Raw genomic sequence first — 22,444 nt, 5'->3', positions numbered from 1 at the left:
GTCTTTTTGTCACAAATATTATATATAAAACACTGGAAGGCTCTAGAAAGAGATGGCGCATGCGACTTTAAACAATGCGATTATGTTTTCATATCGGGATATGCCTAGAAAAATTAAAGTAGAGGATTTTATATACATAATTTTATTTTTATTTACATTGTTTTTGAATATAATAAATTTCGTCTTAAATCCTGTCACGCAGATGAGTATTTAGCATTGACGGATATTAAATTCATTTTATTATAAACATTATGATATAGTAACAAATAATAATTACTTACACCGCGAGCGGAGCGGGCGGGCCGAGTGAGTAAGTAGGTACGTGAGAACGTAGTACACTACGTTAAAGGGCTTATTACACTTGACTAAATTCAGGATCCTAAATAATTTAGAATCCTAATTTAGGAAAGTGTAATCGCGTTTACTTAGTCAAGTAAGGATCCTAAAAAGTGCTTGACTAAACGCGATTACACTTTCCTAAATTAGGATTCTAATTCATTTAGGATCCTAAATTTAGTCAAGTGTAATAAGCCCTTAAACTAAGTCATTATTAGCGAGTCCGCCGAGTTTGTTATATTATAATAAGTATATAATACAATATCAATCGTAGTTACAACGATCGGCTGCATGAAAGTACTTACATTGAACATCTACATATATGAAGTTCATCCTGTAAGTTAAACTAAATCATGAGTCCGCTCTGTGCCCTTAGTGTAAGTTTTCGGTTACAAAATACGTATCGATCGCGTTCGCGTTAAAATCTCAATTTGTATGGAAACGAACATCGCAAGCGAGCGCTGTTCGTGTTTCCATATAAATTGAGATTTTAACGCGAACGCGATCGAGACGTATTTTGTAACCGAAAACTTACACTAGGGGTACAGCGCCTCTAGCGGAACGTTTGCGATGTTCGTGTTTCCATACAAATTGAGATTTTACGCGAACGCGATCGAGACGTATTTTGTAACCGAAAACTTACACTAGGGGTACTGTTCGCGGTGGAAACTATTCTTTAAACTCTAATATTTAAAATTGACGTTGGGATGTCCAGTGGCCCCGAGTCCTGTGACCATGAAGGTGCAGCCGTCTTCGGGGGTGCCCTCTTCCTCCTTGTTCATGTACGCCGAAGTGGTCACGAAGAGAACGTCGTAGTTCGGCCCACCGAACGTGCAGGAGGTCACCTGGAAACCAATTCACATATTAAATGTGTGCGATTTGTTGAGGTCCTGCTTTTGTTTAAGTACTTGTTTAGTTTTTATTAATTCCATAATTTTGCAGGTGGTAGGACCTTGTGCAAGGTCCGCCCGGATTGCTACCACCATCTTGCTCGCTAATCCTGCCATGAAGCAGCAGTGCTTGCACTGTTGTGTTTCGGCGTGGAGAGTAAGACAGCCGGTGAAATTACTGGCACTTGAGGTATTGGTTGTCTGGAAGAGATCGCTTTTTAGCGATAAGACCGCCTATCGTCTACCTGATTTTTTTATTTTTGTAATGTCTGTACTGCTTTTGGTGATCAATAAAGAATAATTTGTATTGTATTGTATCCCATCTTAGGCCTCTAGGTTGGCAACGCATCTGCAATACCCCTGGTGTTAGAGGGGTTTCTTATCTACTCACAGAGTCGCTTCAGAAATTTGTACTTGAAGCAGCTCCTCAGTGTGATCTGTTTGTGACCAAGATACCGAGACTGGAGATGGAATGGAGGAGAGAGCTAGAGTAATGCAGGATAAGTGAGAGTTGCGTGTCCCTAGTTTTTTAGTTAGTATATAATTAATTTTAAGTATGATGTAACGCTATGGTGTAAACCGTCATGTTGCACGTAGATAAATAAACTTGCTGGAGCATGCATTCTCCCGTTAGGCTCTGGGTGAGCCTATGATTGTTGCCTTAAGGAAGGGGTATGCGTAATCATAATTGAGACCCATTAATAAAAAGTCGATACCTGTTGTGTTGTGTGTGTTGTCTAACATCTGGTAGTCAGGGCGTGCAAAACCGGAACGTTTTCAAAACCGGTTTTGAATTGCGGTTTTGAGAGCCCAAAACCGGAAACCGGTTTTATCCCCGTTTTGGCAAGTTTTTAATATTATTTTATTATGGTAGTAATGGTAGAATTTGATCAAATTAATTCATATTCTAGATAGTTTATATACCCACAATAAAAAATAATTATTATAATTACAATATTAGTTTAGATTTATTACAATCTTTCAATATATATTATAATCAGAACATTACAAACTGCATTAAAAAAACCAGTTACGCAAATTATTATTTTCAATTACTTCTTACTTTAATCTAAAAGAAATAACTACCTACCGAATAATTCGTTTAAGTTTGTAGACGTATATCTATTTTAATTGAAAATAAAATGCTTAAAATACGCAGAAGGGACACATTTTAAGTAGGTTTAAATAAATCGAGGATATTCTGCAGAACCGGATAAGTGCAAATATTAATTATACGGTTTTTGCTAGATAAATAAAGCAGAAAACATTTAGTATGCCTATATATCAACTTTAAAAAAAATGCACTTATCGTTTTCCAGAATACCTCGAAATAGGTAAGATTATCGATTACATTTATTGCACATATTAAACATACCACATATAATACTTTTAATGTATTGGTAGCACTATAGTACTACTAGCTTTTGCCCGCGGCTCCGCCCGCGTGTATTCGTTATTCGCGCGCTTTCTCAGGAACTGTGCATTTTTCCGAGATAAAAAGTAAGCCTATGTCACTCACAGGCTCATAAACTATCTCTATGCAAAAATCACGTCGATCCATCGCTCCGTTACGGCGTGAAAGACGGACAAACACACAAACATACCAAACACTCTTTCGCATTTATATATTAGTATCGATAGGGTTTTGCAATAGTCAGCCCTGTGTATCTTACGCACACATTGACGCGTCTACAGACGTCGTCGTGCCTATGTAGATTCAAGAACGCGTATTTTGTACGGCGTGGCCTGGCCATCCTGTGGTTGCGGGTGCATGCGAGGGTTACGGCGGAGGTAGGAGTGTAAGTAGGTATAGATAGGTTGCGTTCGGATTCGGATATTATTCGATGACTCAAAATTAAATATTTCTTAGAGCGTTCGAAAAAAGTTCATTTAAGTCAAAATGTATGTCAATCAATAACAGAAAAACCGGAGGAATCTCCGGTTTTGTGTCTCAAAACCGGTTTTGAAAAATCGGTAAATATTGTCCGGTTTCCGGTTTTCAGCAAAACCGGAAAACCGGTTTTGCACGCCCTAGGTAGCACGGTGAACGGTTGTATTGCTCTGAAGATGTGCTCAGGTTGAGTTCGAAACGCGTCAGTGTAGTGTAGTGGTGGTGATTGATGGCTTTGTGTTAATTGTGTGTTGTTACAGTGTGGAGGTGAGGGAACTGCATGAAGGTCATCATCATCATCATCATCATCAGCCGGAAGACGTCCACTGCTGAACAAAGGCCTTCCCATTAGAACGCCGCAATGAACGACAACTCGCCACTTGCATCCACCGGTTTCCCGCAACTCTCACGATGTAGTCAGTCCATCTGGTGGGAGGCCTGCCAACGCTTCATCTTCCGGTTCATGCTGCATGAACTGCATGAACGTAGCTATGATAAAATCGCGGGTGAGCAAAATTATTTTTAAATAGTTCCTTGATACCTGTGCGGCGGGAATCGGCACCTTCCGGACAAGCTGGCCCTTCGGCGTGACCTGCAGCACGCACGCGCCGCCGAACACGGCCACCCAAAGGTCGCCGGCCGCGTCGATGGTCATGCCGTCAGGGAAGCCCTCCACGCCGCTGGCTGCCAGGTCGAAGATGTGCTGCATGTTTGCTGGAATGAAGAGGAACTTTTAACACATAACGGTCATACATTAATGCTGCCAGAGATGTAACATGCTTGCCCGCAGGTTTGCTCGTTGCTCTGACCAGGTGCAAATTACGCTTTTCAAAGCGTATTGTCAAAGTTTATATGCGAGCAGCCTGTGGATCAGTTACACTCATAATGCACTTAGCGCCCTGCGCGTTCAATATAATAATGGTTTCCGGGCGTTGTTGGGGCTGCCTCGATTTTGCAGCGCATCGCTTATGTTCGCGGAGGCGCGCACCGACGGCTTCTACGCGCTCGTTCGCAAAAGCCGCCTCGCTGATGCGTAGAATGGGGTGACACTCTTTCCCGGCCCGGATAACACCGAAATGGAAATACCGGCCCTGTTTTTTGTGTACACGCCCATAGAAACTGACAGGAGCTTCTATGGGCGTGTACACGAAAAACAGGTTCGGTATTTCCATCCCGGTATTATCCGTCCGGGAAAGAGTGTCACCCCGCAGAATGTGGGACAGCCCCAACACCATCCTCCAAGTATTTGCGGAGAAGTACGATTCTCCGTTCCTCAAGCATTTCAACCAGGTGTGGTTAATAGTAAACCTTCACCAGCACGTGGTTCAAATAAATATGTAACTAGAATAAGTGGTTAATAAATTAATAATTTAACTATGCACGTGATCCCTTATATTACTAACATAGGTATAAGATTGTAACTAACAACATGGACTGTGTAATTGTCTGAATAAAGAGTTTAATTATTAAAATATGATTATTTTATTATTAATGTAATGAGCAGGTATACAAGTAAACCAAAAACAATATAAAGACCTCGAGATTCATAAATATTCATCCCACTAATATAATAAATGCGAAAGTTTGTAAGTCTGTTTGTTTGTTTCTTCATCAGGCATAAACCGCTGAACCGATTTAGATGAAATTCGGTATTATACGATAGTTTGCATCACGGGGAAGGAAATAGGATAGTTTTTATCCCGGAAAATTCCATAGTGCCCGCGGGATAGTGAAAACCGAATTCTACGCGGACGAAGTCGCGGTTAATGGCTAGTAGGAACTAAAAGTTATTTAAAACTAATGTGAATGCTTTGTATGTAATCTCGTCTTATCTCTGCCACTGGCTATGTCGTCGAGGTGGCGTTTGCCGACTGGGCTGGGAGTACGCTATGGAGTTGATGTAATGAGCGCATGCCCATACAAATTCATATAAATAATACTTTAAAGGCCGTGCTGCAGGGCTACTACGAAACTAAAACTCGAAGTTCGTATCTAACCGTCCCTCTCGCTCTCGTATTAAATAGTATAAGTGTCAGAGGGACCGCACGACCCGAACTTCGAGTTTCGTAGTAGCCCTGCTGATCAGGTGCCGGGTGGATCTAATGAGCAAAGGGATGCTTGCCTTATCCGTGCATATGGATGGCATGGCATTACGCAGCAGTGCCATATTTCCGTCTGTTGCGATATTACTCACTTTATATTTTAAGTAAGTCTATCCGTTAGCAAGTGGTACTCACAAATTTCGCCAGTGTTCACATCATAGTCGTATCTCCTGATCTTCCTCTCGGGCGAGTCGATGTAGTACATGGCTTTGGCGGCTACGTCCCAGGCCAGACCGTTGGAGATGCCGATCTTGTCTGCGACCTTCGTGATGCCGCGGCCATCGATGCGGAAGAGAGAGCCCTTCTCCAGCTCGAAGTCACCAGGGGTTTTTTCAAAGCCCATGGTTCCTATAAAAAAGAGAAGAATTGTTTTTTTAGGCTGATGTACAGTCACCAGCACCAATATCTGACACAACAAGAGTGCATAAATATCTGATACAACTCTATCTCTAGGGCCGGAAGGACTTGTCAGATATTTTTGCACGCTCCGCTGTGGCAGATATTAATGCTGGTGACAGTACTACTAACGAGTATATACTAGATGGAAAGAGTTGGTTGATTGGTTCGTGCGGTCGTGGAGGAGCATGATCAAAAAGTTGTACCTACCTAGTGCAAAGAAATCGTTTATTCTTCCAAGTTACTTAGAACCCACGACGCTCGAACCCACGACGCTCCGCTTGAGAGGCCATAGGTCAAAACACTGAGCTGCCAAGTACCTACCACTACAAAAGTAGGTCTTGGCCCCGTCCAATTGATCCCGGGCCAGCTCTTGTCAGCCTTTGACCCGTGATCCGAAAGATCTTTCAAGACAACCTACCGATCTATACGTCCACAAGGTTGTCCCAAATACGCTCTCGACGGCTTGACTCTCTCCCAGCCTTTCCACGAGTCTGAACCCAATGTTATTGGAAAGACCAAAGCTAACCTAAGCTAAAGACTCCGATGGCTTGGATAAAAATAAGACTAGCCTGCGAAAACTCTTCCTCTAGGGTCCGCCTTCCCGTCATTGAGCCTGTTGGTTGGCGTCTCCTGGTCCACTTCCCCCAGTTCTTGCACCACGGCCGCCTCGCCCCCCTCCTCCCCGCCCCACTGCACCACCAGCAGCTTCCGCTCCACCCCCACCAGAAACTGGTGCATCGTGCCTTCCACTGGCACTATGAAGCCAGGCCGCCCATCTGAAATGATACAGTGTTAGGGTTAATTGTTGAATTGTTGTTGTTGCTCGTTGAAGTGGGAATAGGCCCGGAGCACAGGTGGCCGTTGAGGCCGAAAAGTTTCGAATGGAGACCGTTGGATTGGCAAGCGCAGCGTAGGACGTCCACCAGGAGATGGACAAATGACCTGGTTAAAGCCGCGTGCATTTGATAAGCATGTTAACTACGTAATTAAGTATTTTTAAATTAAATGGTTGCTATTTACTTATTTGTTTATTTATTTAACTAATTAACCATCAGATGACCTCATTTGGTTTTCTAATCAAGTTTTAACCACGAACGTTCAACACACGAACGTTTCAATTTATTGTAAGTATGTTTCAAACACAATCCTTGTATTGTTTCTGAATAAATAAATAAAAATAAATAAATAAATAATAAACGATTAGTCAGTCATTAATCACTCGTACGGAAAAATGTTTAGATTCGGTCCAAGTAACCTTAATTAATTCGGTGAGATTTCTTTAACGATGAAACGAGCTCGGCTCAAATAGATACGGTCTTAGCACTGGACGGGGTATGTAGCTCCATATCTCGGGAACGCGAGAGGACCCACGCGCAGAACTCCTCATCCGGACTGGCTCTTAGACCCGGTAGACACTCGCGCGTTCCCGAGGTAAGTACCGTCAGATGCTCTCGCGCGCTTCCAAATAGCGAGAGCATCTGGGCGGGGTATATGTAGCTCTAGTACCTACCTACCTCGGGAACGCGCGAGTGTCTACGCGCGAGTGCCCTCGCGCAAAGCGCTCCGTCTGGACAGGCTCTTACTTAGGGCAGTCTTGGTGTGCACTCCCGTAGCAGGCACATACTTGTGCAGCGTGCGCTCGTGGATGCTCACGAAATACAAAGCCTGCGCGCGCGCGTCCCAGTGCGGGCCCTCGCCCAGCACCAGCGGGCCAGTGATCTTGCGCACTTGCACCGACATCTGGAATGCCACTGATCAGAAATCAAATCGTTTTGGCTGTTTTTCCATTAGCCGGGCCAGCACCGGCCCGGCGTCGCGGCTTCGTTTTCCCACTGCGCCGGTGTCGATGCCGGTTTACACCCGCCATACATTTTCTTACATATTTGCTTCACCGGCACAGGCACGGCGCCGGCGCCGCCATCAGTGCCGGTGCCGGGACGGCTAATGGAAAAACGCGCTTTAGGCTGCGTCGGTTGCTACGTAATATAATAACTATTATTAAATTTAGATTATTAATTTATATTATAAAAATATTGTGTTTTTATTATATTTAATCTTTTATTTAGTCTTTAACGTCGAAACGGAGCGATGGATCGACGTGATTTTTGGCATAGAGATAGTTTATGGGCCAGAGAGTGACATAGGCTACTTTTTATTCCGGGAAAATGCACAGTTCCCGAGGGAACAGCAGGGCTACTACGAAACCAGAAACTCGAAAGTTCGTATCGTACCGTCCCTCTCGCTCTCGTATAAGTGTCAGGACCGCACGACACGAACTTCGAGTTTCGTAGTAGCCCTTCAGGCGGGCGAAGCAGCGGGCAAAAACTAGTTTTGCTATAAAGTAAAGTTTATTGAGATTATTTCTACTTATATCAAGTTATCAGTTTCGTTTGTTATCAAGTAAGTACTTATAGTCTATTCTTACACTAACTATAAACTTATAATTTGCCAAAGAAATGTAACGTTTTGTTAAGAGAGTCTTAAGATTACATGTGTCTAACCACGTCTAACTTTATAAAAAAACTTACAATAACCTAAAAACATCACTAACCTCAATGCGGCGAACAGCGAGCGCAAACGCGAGCGGAATGAATGTTATGTGAACAAAAACAAATCATCTAAGTTCAAGCGTGTTATCGACCCTTGCGGTTGGATCATTCAAACATCAACCATAATACAAATGCATTAAGCCGTCCCCAATGTCATTGATCAGTAAATTTGCCGCTACCGGTTGTACAATGCCACTCGAGACTTAAAGTTAAAAAGTCGTATGTGGGTTCAAATCATGTGCACATGCGCCCTTTTAGATGTAGATGTACGACACAATGTCATAGTGTTGATAAAGATTACTTTTCATAACTAAAGAATGTTGTGGAAGTTTTTTATTTACAATTTTTAGGGTTCCGTAGTATACAAGAACTTCTTACAGTTTCGCCACGTCTGTCTCCTTTGCCTTAGAGAATTAGTCCGGAAAGCTGTATCTCATTTTGCATTCTAATTTATATGCTAATGCTTTTACCGTCTGTTACCATTTCACAATTAAGTCATTGAACCAATTTAGGTGAAATCTGATATGAAGTTAATAACAAGAACGACACTAGGATGGGGTCAAAAATTTGGATTCTGCCAGAACGAAGTTTTTTTTATGGTAAACGGATCGCCTGATGGTAAACCATGGACACCTGCAACACCAAAAGAGTCACAAGTGCGTTGCCGGCCTTTTAAGTAGGAGTACGCTCTTTTTTTGAAAGCTTGAAGGTCATATCGGTGCAGGAATAGCGCAAGTCGCGGGCAAAAGCTAGTTTTAGTTATTAGTGTACTAGTGTAGGTACTTAGTGAACCAGTTTTTATTAGGTATCTACTGGCTCAATGCCTTAAGCCTTTCGCCACCTTTCGCTGTGGACGTATAAGTTGATGATAGTTTTATCGATGACCTAAGACCACACTGATAAAATATAATACGAGTAGGTATCTATCTACATAATATACTATTTTATATTATCATCGGATTGTACCTAACGTAAACTAAATAATTTTAATTGTGAAATCATTCATCACCTTAGGTTATACAGGTTGTCCCTAATTATCCCTCAGAATAAGTGTAGTGGTTTAGTAAAAATGGCTGATAAATACGTCCCACTGCTGGGCACAGGCCTCTCCTGAGCCTGCGACAGCTTGGGCTGTAGTTCCCACGCGGGCCCAGTGCGGATTGACAACTAAACAAACATACATTTGCAAGTTTATACAGGTTTCCCCACCGAAAAGCTGGCGGTAAATTTCAAATGATTCCGCACATGAATTTTAGAGTTGCGAGGCTGGATTTGAACCCACGATCCACTGCTTGTAAAGCCACAGGGCAAACCATCAGGTTATATAGTTTATTGGTTTTAAGATAAGATTTTATTTGTCAACATTTTACATCCCGGATTTCCATTCGCCTCTATGGCTTAAGTTTACTCGAGTGAATCTGCGGGTGACGGCTTGCAAGAGAATAGAGAGACAGATTCAATGATCGAAACTCAAATACACACAGTGGAAAATCGTCATAGTAGATTAGGTATTTCTTTAAAGTATATAATATCTTGTGTTTAGACAACTGTATCTTTGATATAATCAGTCTTCAGTGTAATATTTTGATACATAATACATTTTATAATAATACATCTATAGTACTGAGCTGGGACCGCTTCGCGATTTCACAAAAACTTGTTTTTAACCTCCGACGCAAAAAGAGGGGTGTTATAAGTTTGACCGCTATGTGTGTCTGTCTGTCTGTCTGTGGCACCGTAGCTCTTAAACGGGTGTACCGATTTGAATGCGGTTTTTTGTAAATTTAAAATCAGGGTTTCTAGCGATGGTTCTTAGACATGTTTCATCAAAATCGGTTCATCCCACTTCTGACAAAATATAACGTTGTAGTTTTTAATAAACTTGAATAATCAGAAAAAGCAAGCGGTAAAGCAGTAATATAATATGAACAACATATAGCGTTAGATATCAAATCTAGTTCAACAGTTTAGTCCTTTAAGCCGTTTTTGAGATATTGAACTTTTTGCGTCGGGGGTTAGTTATAGTAAGGATTACTTGTAGCTTCCACGTCTCCTTGCTCGCGTACGTACATCATTATGTGTAGGTACAGCGGTTGAAATTCCGGGATAACTGAATGGTGCGGTCAAACCATGGTGGTGGGGTTCATGAGTCACCATAGAACTTTACAAAAGAAAAGTCATTACGATTTCGAAAATACAAACTCAGACATGGATGCACAGAAAAACCAGAAAAAAAGACCAGCGCTGGGAATCGAACCCAGGTCCTCAGCAATCCGTGCTGCGTGCTATAACCCCTACACCACCGCTGGACAGGAATCTAGACACGATTTTTTCCTATGCATACATATCTCAGGTTGCTTATTTCTACTACGCTACTTATGCAGCAGCACTAGCGACATCTATGTTCCGCTCTCATCGAGAGACGTCACACTCTTTCGGACCCAACCAGTCTCAGTCTCAGCGTCTCAGTTTGTATTTTCGATATGGTTTCACGGGATACCCGTAAAAGTAACAAATTTGGAGTTGAAATAAAAAATACAAAAAGACTCCAAAAAACCATTCATCATTACGATTTTCCGTTACCTATTTAATGCGATGTCACTATGTCGTTTACTGTGAAATCCATGGTGGCTGATGAATTAAAGTAGTTATGTGTATTGTGCCAATACCATATAATAACGTATTAACAATTTGACATCTTGTATAGGTGCTATAGTTTTTTAAAACCTAAACAAGAGTGCGGCAAAATTTTCTTCCGCCCCGGGCGTCTGATACCCATGTTTCGCCACTGAGCGTAACAAACACACGCCCACGTCATTTGTACCTATTTAATTATAATATTGGATTTTTCAGAAGGACACATACGACATTCAACCTTTATGCGTCGCCCGCGCCGCAGCTGGTAGCTCGTCTTTAAACGTAAGTTACTTCTTAGGTAGTACCTGAAATTATTTATATTTTTTGTTCTCAATATCATCCATATGTGAGTGAGTGTGTGTTGTTTGCGTATTTGTATGTTTGTCCGTCTTTCACGTCAAAACGGAGCGACGAATCGACGTGATTTTTGTCATAATAGAGATAGTTTTGAAAGGAAATTTTGGAAGGAAAGATCGAGGGGAAGTGAGGAAGAGGTCGACCTAGGCGCAGCTACATCGATCAGATAAAGGAGAAAGTTGGCGTCGCGTCGTATCAAGAGGTCAAGAGGATGGCTCAAAGGAGGTATGTGTGGAAGATACTCCACCGACAAGAGTATAACTCTTAAGTAGAAGAAGAGAGAGAAGAGATAGTTTATTGGCCAGAGAGTGAAAAGGCTATTTATCCCGGAACAGTTCTCGAGGGAACTTCGCGTGATAACCGAATTCCACGCGGGCGAAGCCGCGGGCAAAAGCTTGATAGATATGCAATCCAGGTAAACGTACGAGTGCTAACTGACCCAATAGTTGCCATTTTTAATCTTATGTCAATAGAGATAGAGCAGAGCAGTCAGCATAGAGATGACAGCAGGGTGTCGTCTATTGGTCATTGGCGTGTGGAGCACTGGGACGACGTAAGAAGATTAAACTCCAGAATTTCTTGCAGATGTCGATCCAAATCCACAAGCTCACCGGTCCGCTGGCGCACGGCGAGAGCCCGCACTGGGACGCGCGCGCGCAGGCTTTGTACTTCGTTAGCGCTTATGAGAAGACCATACATAAATACGTCCTCGCAACGGGAGAACATACTAAGACTCAACTTGGTAAGTGTTACCTGGGTCAATCAACTATTTTACCGACACTTTGGGCGTCTCCTGCGTTACCAAAATTGTCTCTGGCGTTACCAAAAAATCGTACTTCCAACGAGATATTTCACGGTTTAATAGGTTGAACTTACGTAGGATGGCATGTATTCATGTACACCATCTATTAAATTACAGAAAAACATGTTTACTTACAAAAATCTGCAATTGTTTGAAAAATGTCGCGGACAGATTAGTGTCGGTTAAAAAAGTTGATTGGCCCACCTACTTACTAGGTACACCTACGCTATTGGGACCGCGCACGACGATAGCGCCACATAGGGGTGGCCACTTTGGGCATTATTGGGCATACTTTTAAAAAAGATCGTATCTCAAAATCGATAGTTTTTTAGAATGAACTCTATGACATATTTCAAGGTAAGTACAACTTTGTAGACGTATTGATTTCAGATGCGCGATTTTTTCAAAGTAGGTTGTGACGATTATGTTGTCAAGCGAGGAGAAAAAATCGTTATAATTTCAATAAAATCTACTATGATATTATGATGATATTATGTACTTTATTCAACAATAGGTACAGGACTATTCTCAACAGTCAAATGCGCGATCTTTCTTTAAGTACTTACACGTACTTAATACACTACATCACGCATCAGGCCGCTTCGATAAAATTATTGGATGCTTAGCAATAGCATACCAATGTGTAGGTATTCCAATAGCGCATTTACATTTTATATGGCACCTGCAAGCGCCCACATGACGCACAGACTGCACCGCACTCCATGCCGACCTCCGGTCTAAAAAGGGAGGCTGATGTAGCGACTCCTAGCGCCATCTAGTGAACAATGACAGAAACTCCGACCGTGTTCTACATCGCGCTATAGAAGTTTCTCAACGCGGTCGCATATATACAAGTTCCGACGCTCTTCCTTCGGACTTCGGTCCCCAGGTTTAACACTTGCCTGGAGAGAGATCTCTCTATTGGAGCCTCCCCCCCACAAGGGCAAAACCCAATAAAGTTGTCAGCGACAGCGACGATACATTTATCTGAAATTTCTTTCTTGCTTGCTTCCTTCCTTCTCTCCCTCACTCCACCTTCTTTACTTCCTTTCCCTCCTCCTTCCTTCCTTCCATCTCTCCCTTCCCCCCTTCCTAAGAGCGTGCAAACGAAAAATTGCCCATTCAGCGATTTTGAGGTTTTTCAAATGCCTTATTAATGTCTAAATGCTTACGTTTTTTAAGGAAAAACTAATGTAACATATAGATAAACTCTTACTCTGATGTATAGCGGTGATTTTCATTTATTTCCGTCAGCGATTTTTTTTTGCCAAATCATTTTGTTAGTGAGGTTTTACAAAAATACGCGTCAGAGCTGTCTTTCATGTGAAATATTTCCATTATAACCCACCACAAACAGTGTAACTTTAGTATTTTATAATAGGAAATATAGTCTTTTAAGACATAGGGTCATCATATGTATCAAAATATTAGTTATTATTATTCAAATACCATTCTTCAAAAGGTCTAAATCGGTCTACTTCATCATTTTTTATCTCATTTGTTGTGATGTATTTGCCAATAAAACAATTTTATTATAAATCTACAGGAAATGTTTAGTCTGTAATATTTTTTTCAGCGCTTAATAATAGCTCATTTAAGTTTGACAATTTTCTAAACTTGGGTCCTAAATCGATTATATAACCGCGCGCGTTATTAGTTACGACTCAGAAAGCGCCGGGCTCTCCCAAGGAACGGACGTATCGCTCTGCGCTCTCCGCAAGGTTATCAACCTTTACTGCAAACACCCGATAGTTATAGCGTGTCCGCAATTGCTTGATACTTGATAAGTAATTTTACATGTTAAAATTAAATGTTTTAAATTTTCGCAATTTTCACTCAAACTAATACGGGTAGATGCATTTTACATTTCACAAGCATTTATTTAACTTGCCATATTAGTATGTATGTTAGTATGTAGTGTGTAAGTATTAACTAAATTTGACCCACTTCCTGATTTTTGATTGAGATGAAACTTTGCGTGCATGTGTGAATAAAATGACAATGTAATATTATTATTATGACATGAAGCTGATCTGATGATGGAGCTGGAAGGTAACCACAAGAACTCTGTAATAAAACGACATAACCCCATCGAGTTTGGGCTCATTAGATTTGTCTTGACGAGTCCTAGGTGGTAACCAGGGACAAAAGTACAGTCAGCAAAAAAATATTGTATTAAAAAAATTAAATGTAACTTAAAGTTATTAAAGCTTTTATTTAACTTGCCCTGTTAGTATGTTTGTTAGTATGATAGTGAGTATGATATAAAAGTAAATAAAATCTTGTTGTACAAGTAAAAGTCTTATATTCTTAGATATGGGTAATAAACGAAAATCATTTGGGATGAAAAAACACAGTACTGTTAACACAGTATGAGCTGCTTAGAAAAGGTTATTCATCATTATTAATTACCATTACTGTAAATCCAAGATAGAAATCTAGTTCCATAAATATATTTTTTTGTTAAATTCACTCCAAATCGGAATTAAAGTTACTGTAAAATTACTGTTTTTGGTTTTAAGATAACATTTTTTTATCAGGTACTATACTACCATTAAAAGGTTATTTATCAATACTAATTCCCATTACTGTACATTCAGGATCAATAATAAATACGTTTTTGTGTTAAATTTAATCCAATTCGGATTTATGATAACATTACTTTCTTGATTTTAAGATTGCATTTATTTTCAGACGGAAAATAGAACAGGCTGAAATGTCGAATATACCTAATCATGAGATTTCTATAAGTCCCAATATGTAAAATGTATGACGCATTTTCAACTTTAAAAAAAATAGATTTTGCCACAATTTTATTCAGTAATAATACTTTTGTCTAATTTGCACAGTATTTTATTAGGTACGTACCAAGTGAAATCATATAAAATGAAGATTAATGTTTATTAAACATTCCAGGATACTACTCAGTTTTGATAGACTGTCTCCGAACATGTACGATAGCTAATGAAATTCCTGTTACTAAAATGTCATTGGACTCCGTAGTCCATTAAATTAGACGCCTTACGCATTGTTAATAATCTACTCCCAGAGAAGTCGACTCCATCTGATCTAAGGACTCCATCTTAAAACCCTCGCTTCGCTCGGGAGTTAACGCACGACACCCTCGCTGCGCTCGGGAGTTAAATCTGGAGTCCTTCGTTACGCTCAGGATTCAATACCGTACCCGTGACATAATAAAGTGCTTTATCCCCGTAGTGTACAATCTACTAATAGTATTTTATGCAATTGTTACATAAAGAGGGGTCTTGAAACCATAGTGTGGGTTAACGATACCAGCGAAGTGAATATCGTTATAGCATCACACGAGTGTTTTAAGGCCTAATTATGTAAAATTTCATACAATATTTTATATACACGTACACATTATCGCCGAAATATATATATATATATATATATATATATCGGGGATTTCGGAATTGCTCGTTTAAAGATATTAGATGAAAATAATTATGAGCAATGATGATGAAATATTCATTTATTTACTAATTATTACGTGCCCTCACACAGTATACCATCATATGCGTAAGAAACATTAAAACTAAATATTTTGCGCGCACTGAAAAATTAAATTTTTATTGCCAGCTTTTTTTACTGACTGTAATTTTTATACGTTGTTGCCATCTAGGGCCAAAGTACTTGTCAAGACGAATCAAACGAGCCCAAAGTCGATGTGGTTATATAGATTTATTACAGAGTTCCTACGGCCACCTTCCAGCTCCATCATCAGATCAGGCTTCATAAATCATAATAATATACTGCATTGTCATTTGATTTACACACGTATGTAAAATTTTAACTTAATCTGAAAACGCATATTTAGTCAAGTTTAGCTTCCAAAATTGTACCCATACCTACTAATAACTAACGTACTAACAGGGCAAGATAAGTAAAAAGCTTGTAAGTAATAAACTAAATTATTATGTTAAGGAATAAAAATATTTATATCGCAACAATTTTTTTTTCTTAATTTTACTACGACGAAAAATGTACAACGATCAAGATGTGTTTAATGTTTCGGCAACGCTCGCATCGTACGCACACAGCAAACCTTTGTAGTGTGCGGGCGAAACACGGGCCGCGGGAAGGAGATCGCGCCAGTGACGAGTTGGGACAAAATGTTTGCGCGCTCTTAAAAGTATCTATCGCTTAGCTGATAGCTCTCGTTGCTTTAGTAACCTAATGTTGTATATATAATCTTTAGGTACTGACCATGGAGTCGGTTATTAGATTAATACCATGAACTCTGTTTAATCTCAGATGGAAATATTGGCTTCCTGGTGCCTATAGAAGGCAAATTAAGCCAGTTTCTGGTGGGGGTGGAACGGAAACTCTTAGTGGTGCAGTGGGATGGGAGGGAGGGGAGCGAAGCGGCCGTGGTGGAGCAACTGGGAGAAGTGGACCAGGAAACGCCAACCAACAGGCTCAATGACGGGAAGGCGGATCCTAGAGGGAGGGTTTTTGCAGGTCAGACATTGGACTATTCGCAGTCGCTTTTTATATTATCGTGATACTGATTTACCTACAAGATATCAGCACTGACTGTTTCCTCCACTTTATTTTCCTAGGCACTTTGAGTTTCGAAAGCTCCTCAGGCTTGCCCGAGTGGGGGAAAGCTTCTTTTTACCGCATCGATGGCAGTGGTATCACAAAAGTGCACAACAAGATAGGTCTTTCCAACGGTATGGCCTGGGATAGGGCTGCAAGAGCCATGTATTACATCGACTCGCCCGAGAGGAAAGTCAGGAGATACGATTATGACGAGGAGACTGGGGAGATATGTAAGTAAATACAGAAATAATTTATTGAATCAGGCGTTTACTTTGCGGCGAACCATATTAATGAACTAAAAGTATTTGCTTGTTCCCAATTGATTTTATAAACTTAACTTTAATTTCTTAGTAGCTGTAAAAATGAAACTAACCTTGTTATTAAGTTTGGTTTGTAAATTAACAATTATGGACCTCGTATAGTTGTCAGAAATCTTTATTATTATTATAAACGAAACAAAAGTAAGGTACTTAATAAGTTTGATATATTTACTACCATTGTGATTTTTTTCAAATTTTTCCACCCACCGGTTTAGATTTTAGAGGGAGGGGGGACGCCCTATTTTAATGAAAATTTGCACTTTAAAGTTGAATATTTCGCAAACAAATCACTGAATAGAAAAATTATTTGAAGAAACCCGTAATAATTTTAAAAGACCTATCCAACGATACCCCACAATATAGGGTTGGATGAGAAAAAAAATCACCCCCACTCGCCTATGGGAGGTACCCTAAAAAAGATTGTTTTTGAATTTTTTATTGTACTATTTTGTCGGCATAGTTTATATATATCGTCCCCTTACAACCAGAATCGCTTATCTGCATGAAATGTAGTTTCGAGAAAAACGCATTTAAAGGTTTGCATGCTCTAAAAACCTATAAAAGCTAGTTATACTAAAAACGTCTCTGTGTTTCTATTTAGATAATTTATCCCTTAATAGGATAGGGCTATGTTATTTACTCTATACTCGCGCCGAGTAGGTTAAAATAGGGCTTTTCTTCAAAAGGTACTGCAGATAAGCGATTTTGCCTGTAGACACGTTTTTTTTTTATCTTCTAAACTAGCAAGTTTACGCAGATATATTGGATAAACTATCATTTTAAGTCCATAATTGAAGCATTTTTCGCCGAATATAGTGTTAAAATGCTTACATGTTTTATACAATTTAAGTTTTTAGTTAAGTCTCAGCGCAAATAAGAGGTATTGGCTGTAAACAAATCGGAATTTACCTCTTAAGCGCGCTTAAAAGTGCAAAATATTTCTAAGATGTTTTGACTCTAGGCTTTTTTTCTGTTTTTCTATCTTATATGCAATGTAGCATTATTCTGTTTTGTTTTTATCATTCAAAGACATATAACTTGTATTTTTCGAAAGAGTTCCATCAATCTATTTCAACAAATAGGTACCAAATAGCCCAAAAATATAAATAAATGAAAACTAGCGAGCTAAAGTCTTAAATATAGTATATTTCTAGTATATGTGAGATATATTACGTTATTCCTTTAATATCATATGTGCTGCTTAATACATTTAATTATGGAACTTTTGATTACATACATACAACAAAAAACATATTTTATTCAAACATTTTAATAAAAAGGCACTTAGCGTCTCAAGGCTCAAAGTAACCACTGAAACAGTCATGAAAAAAGAACCGTAATGGTAATAAACCATCAGTCTTCTTCTTCATCAAAACGATAACGAGCATGGATATTCAGGTTTAGATGAACTAAATAGAAAAACATAGGTATAACCAGATCCAGCAGACCGTCGAACTGAACCGCGAGTGTCATTGAGATACCTACTATTTACTACTTCGTATCGTAGGTACGTCGTATCATTGAATAGCTTATCACGGCATAAAACATTTACGTTGTCACACATTTTCATTGTTCTTGGCTTAATATTTGTATAGGTAATATTTTTATCAATTACGACATGTCGTCTGACTTTTTGAGTTTTGATACCAGGCCTGTAACTTTGCAAACCAACCGTCGAACAAGACAAGGCAACAGAAAATTGAATCCAAACTCTGTTGAACCTCTTTCAGTAGAGGAATTTAAACTACCTGCATTAAAAAGCTATACACTAATCCACTGCCAATAAGCGCAGCTAAAAAATAAAGATTTAATGACTTTTTACAAAAAAAATGTTATACCGGAGATTCACCATGGCTGGTTGCACTGGCCTGTGATGAAGACGTTATTGAGCGTGTGCCGGACGTAGTCACAGCTGAGACAAGCAGTGATGAAAAATAACCTTAATGGTAATAATCATCAGTCTTCTTCTTCATCACTGCTTGTCTTAGCTGTGGCTACTCAAACCAGCCATGGATAATTAATATTACCTAAGCCAAGAACAATGAAAATGTGTGACTACGTAAATGTTTTATGCCGTGATAAGCTTTTCATTGATACGACGTACCTACGATACGAAGTAGTAAATAAGTAGGTTATCTAAATGACAATCACGGTTCATTTTGACGGTCTGTTGGATCTGGTTATATGTTTTTCTATAGCCGCGTATCCATTAGAGCAGCCTCAGGCCGAGCACCGCGAGCCGAGCCATATTTTGTCGGTTTTTTGACCGTGCTCAAAGGAGCCTCAGTCTGAGCCGTGCCTTTGGCAGCGTCTCCACTTGCGCGGCCTCGGAGCGAGGCAGCCGCTCGGCCCGAGGCTGCCTCTAGTGGATACGCGGCTTATTTAATTCATCGAAACCTGAATATCCATGCTCCTTATCATCACCTGAAAGAAAAACACTGTTAAATTACGGCAAGTGAATCGCTGTTATACATAGATCTGTTCACTCACGAAGGCGCGCCCCTCCACAGCTAATTATTAATGTACACGAGAAAACCTCTTAAGTACTTACACATTGTCTTAGTCTTAGTGTGCGTGACTGACGGTACGCTTGCGACTGAAGCCACGAGGACAAGTTCGAGCTACGCACACATAGACTTGTCGTATGGATACGTTTAGGTACAATTACAATTATAGAATGTGGAGGGGCAGACTTTTGTTAGTGAACAGATCTATAATTACCTAAATAAGTTTTTAAAAATTACTTATTATGAATCGTGCTTTCAAGCGTGTACGAACCGACTAAGCTAGCCTACACAAAGTGCACACTACTTTACAATACAGCGCGAAACGTCTAAGCGATACTTAAGCGATTTTGGCTGTAGCGCTTCTTATGGTCGAAGCAAACATTGTTACAAGCAATATCGCCTATATTATATTTAGTTTGTTTTCGCTGTTGCAATAATTGAAATATAAAGTAATGCTCAACAGGCGAAACCTACTAACATTATTTTAGCACTTTTAGGCAGTACTCAAATTGCATTTTTATTGAAATCTTAACATTCCAAAATCGCTTGTTTGACATTAAAATATTTTTGCTGTTGTAAAATAAAAAAAAATGCTGTTTAACCAACGCGTAGTTGTTTTTGGCTGTTGATTTTCTTAAAAATCGGCTTTAAGTGAGCTTAAGAAAAACGTAACTCGGTATTGGAGTATCGTACAGTAAAACGGGTTTCAACAGCATGTAGATCTTGGAAAGTACATTCTAACGATATACTTAACTCAGTTTTGCCCAAAAGTGACTTTAAGCGATTCTGGTCGTAAGGGGACGATATTTCCGAGCAAAATTACAGCTTTCTAGCATTGATAGTCCCTGAGCAAAGCCGCGGACGGACAGACAGACAGACAGACAGACAGACAGACATGGCGAAACTATAAGGGTTCCGTTTTTGCCATTTTGGCTCCGGAACCCTAAAAAGCTTGGAATATTCACTACCCTAGACAAATTTGATGTTTTGTCTCATAGTAGGTAATCTACCGGGTTATATTTATTATCTTAATACATTTTCCTTTGTCTAAAGACATAACTAAGACTTATTTACAGAATAAAAAAATAAATACTATCTAACATCCAAAACTAAAACTATTTATAAACTAAACTATGTTACAAAAATAATCTGCCTACCTATATTGAAATGTTCAAAACTGACTAAGGATAAAAAATATCACCGCACTTTTGATGAGTGTATTTCACAGGCGTATTTAAATAGGCTCCGTAGCACAATTTCGAAAGTCAATATTACTAAGTACGACAAAACCTCGAAAATCAAAATTTATAATGTACGAAATTCCTAAAAACCCTGGTCCTAACTTCTAAAATTCTAAAATTCACTGTAAATCGAATGATTTTCTTTTCAAAATTCGTTTTTCCTATGTACAAAATATGTAATGACTTCGAAATTCGATATATCTAAAACGCAAAATATCTACATACAAAAAGCCTAACGAAAATTCTTCGAAAATCATTACAAATACATAAAACAAACACGATAAAAATTATAGGCCTTGATTGGAGATATATATAGATTGTTATGTTTAGGTAAATCTACACAGATACAGGAGCTCCGCCGACTTTGTTAGGTGAGTAGGTACGCTATATCTACGTTTTACGTCAACTGAACGAAATACAAATGTCGTTAGAATTATCGTGGACTAGTAATTTTGTACATTAGATATTTTAAACGTGAGTCAAATATGAACGTAGGATAAACGTCGTTAGGATTTTCATGTATTTTGATTTTATTATAAATTTTGATTTTCGCAGTTTTGTCTTTAGGAATAACGTATTTAGAAATTTGCATTTTCGAAATTTTGCTACGAAGCCTTTAAATAATAGTGTGAATTTAGTACGAGTAGCATGTAAATTTCAGCAAACATGCGACACATATGCAACGTGAACGACATAAGCGGCATGGAGGGCTTCCCGGATGGCATGACCATCGACACGGACGGCAACTTGTGGGTGGCGCTGTGCCGCAGCGGCTGCGTGCTGCATGTGACGCCGCGCGGGACACTCCTGCGCACGCTGCGGCTGCCCGCCACACAGGTAAGCGACCCCACACAGGTCCCTGCAGGCAACCCCACAGGCCTACTGCAGGGCCACCACGAAACTCGTAACTCGAAGTTCGTATCGTACCGTCCCTCTCGCTCTCGTATTATACAGCATAAGTGTCAGAGGGACCGCACGACACGAACTTCGAGTTGCGTAGTAGCCCTGCTGTTCACGTAGATCGCATGTGCACCTTGCTTGCATCCTGCGTGGGAAAGAACGAAACTGTGTCCACGGACACGCAACGTGGACAAACGTCAAATAACGAGACGATGTCGTACGTATTGACAGAGTACAGCCCGGCTTGATGGTGTTTCTCTCTTAATATAAAAGGAACCACTATGTTAAATAGTCCCCGCTAAAACTAAGCGACGCGTCAGCACTAGCAAGGAATGGAGCTAGTCTTTTTTTTGACGCCAGTAACTTCCACCTGCATTTGATCTTATGTTATGATATACCTACGTACCTACATGCATGATTTATAATAAGGAAACCTAAACTGAAATCAAACACGGTTAATGGTAAACCTGCCTGACTGCTCCATCATAACCATGATTAAAGTACACCCTATTCTAACAAGCCCAAACATGACTAGGTTACATTGTTCTGTCTTGGAGTTCTAGTGCTCCTCCCTCAACAGACCCTGAATGCATATTACACTTTATTTTCCAGGTTACCTCTTGCACATTCCAAAATAAAGATTATATTATTAAAGAAAATTACAATATTAATCAACATGCCTTTAACGAAGTAAAGTGTAGCAACAGTTCACACACTATATCCTTACAATCTGATGATTCCTTGTGGTTGTGGTGCCTGGTGGTTGGTTTAACCTAGTGGTTCTGATTTAACCTACAGCCTCTTAAGCAGAAAATCATGGTTTAAATTTAAAGAAAGTGTATAGGTACCTAAATTTAAGTATGCATCTTGAAAAAAATTAGCTTTTTGAGTTGCTATTTCGAATCATTAGCCAACCGCAAGTGCTTTTTCAATCATACCATAAT

At 39.7% G+C, this 22,444-nt stretch overlaps 2 protein-coding genes across 3 annotated transcripts; one reads left to right on the top strand and one right to left on the bottom strand.

The window, feature by feature from the left end:
- Positions 1 to 818: 818 nt before the first annotated feature.
- Positions 819 to 8,342, bottom strand: LOC141436417 (regucalcin-like). Of its 2 annotated transcripts, none has more exons than XM_074099401.1 (6): positions 8,170 to 8,342; positions 7,202 to 7,358; positions 6,188 to 6,394; positions 5,355 to 5,567; positions 3,659 to 3,831; positions 819 to 1,181 (listed from the first exon to the last, which is right to left on the bottom strand). In XM_074099401.1, exons 2-6 carry the CDS (start codon positions 7,356 to 7,358, stop codon positions 1,020 to 1,022), a joined length of 912 nt encoding a protein of 303 aa, XP_073955502.1. In that variant the 5' UTR covers positions 8,170 to 8,342; the 3' UTR covers positions 819 to 1,019. The 2 variants fall into 2 exon arrangements, with proteins under 2 accessions (XP_073955502.1, XP_073955504.1); XM_074099403.1 differs by lacking the exon at positions 8,170 to 8,342 and adding an exon at positions 7,498 to 7,591.
- Positions 6,853 to 22,129, top strand: LOC141436418 (regucalcin-like; the record flags this gene model as incomplete). Its single annotated transcript, XM_074099404.1, is given in 7 exon segments — positions 6,853 to 6,886; positions 11,021 to 11,086; positions 11,747 to 11,903; positions 16,242 to 16,448; positions 16,550 to 16,762; positions 21,262 to 21,437; positions 22,113 to 22,129. Coding segments are annotated over 5 exon segments (770 nt in total), but the record flags the coding sequence as incomplete, so codon positions are not given.
- Between the last annotated feature and the right edge of the window lie 315 nt (positions 22,130 to 22,444).

The sequence above is a fragment of the Choristoneura fumiferana genome, chromosome 16 (assembly GCF_025370935.1).
Source record: "Choristoneura fumiferana chromosome 16, NRCan_CFum_1, whole genome shotgun sequence".
Lineage (NCBI taxonomy): Eukaryota > Metazoa > Arthropoda > Insecta > Lepidoptera > Tortricidae > Choristoneura > Choristoneura fumiferana.
Note: the sequence above shows the minus strand (reverse complement) of the source record. Positions and strands in the feature narration are given on the sequence as shown.

Excerpts from the sequence above, each read along its gene's own strand:
- LOC141436417 (XM_074099401.1), bottom strand. The coding sequence starts at position 7,358 with ATGTCGGTGCAAGTGCGCAAGATCACTGGCCCGCTGGTGCTGGGCGAG. Across the intron at positions 6,395-7,201 it reads GCACACCAAGACTGCCCTAA|ATGGGCGGCCTGGCTTCATA; the intron begins GTAAGAGCCTGT and ends GTATCATTTCAG. Across the intron at positions 3,832-5,354 it reads TGTGAACACTGGCGAAATTT|CAAACATGCAGCACATCTTC; the intron begins GTGAGTACCACT and ends TCTTCATTCCAG.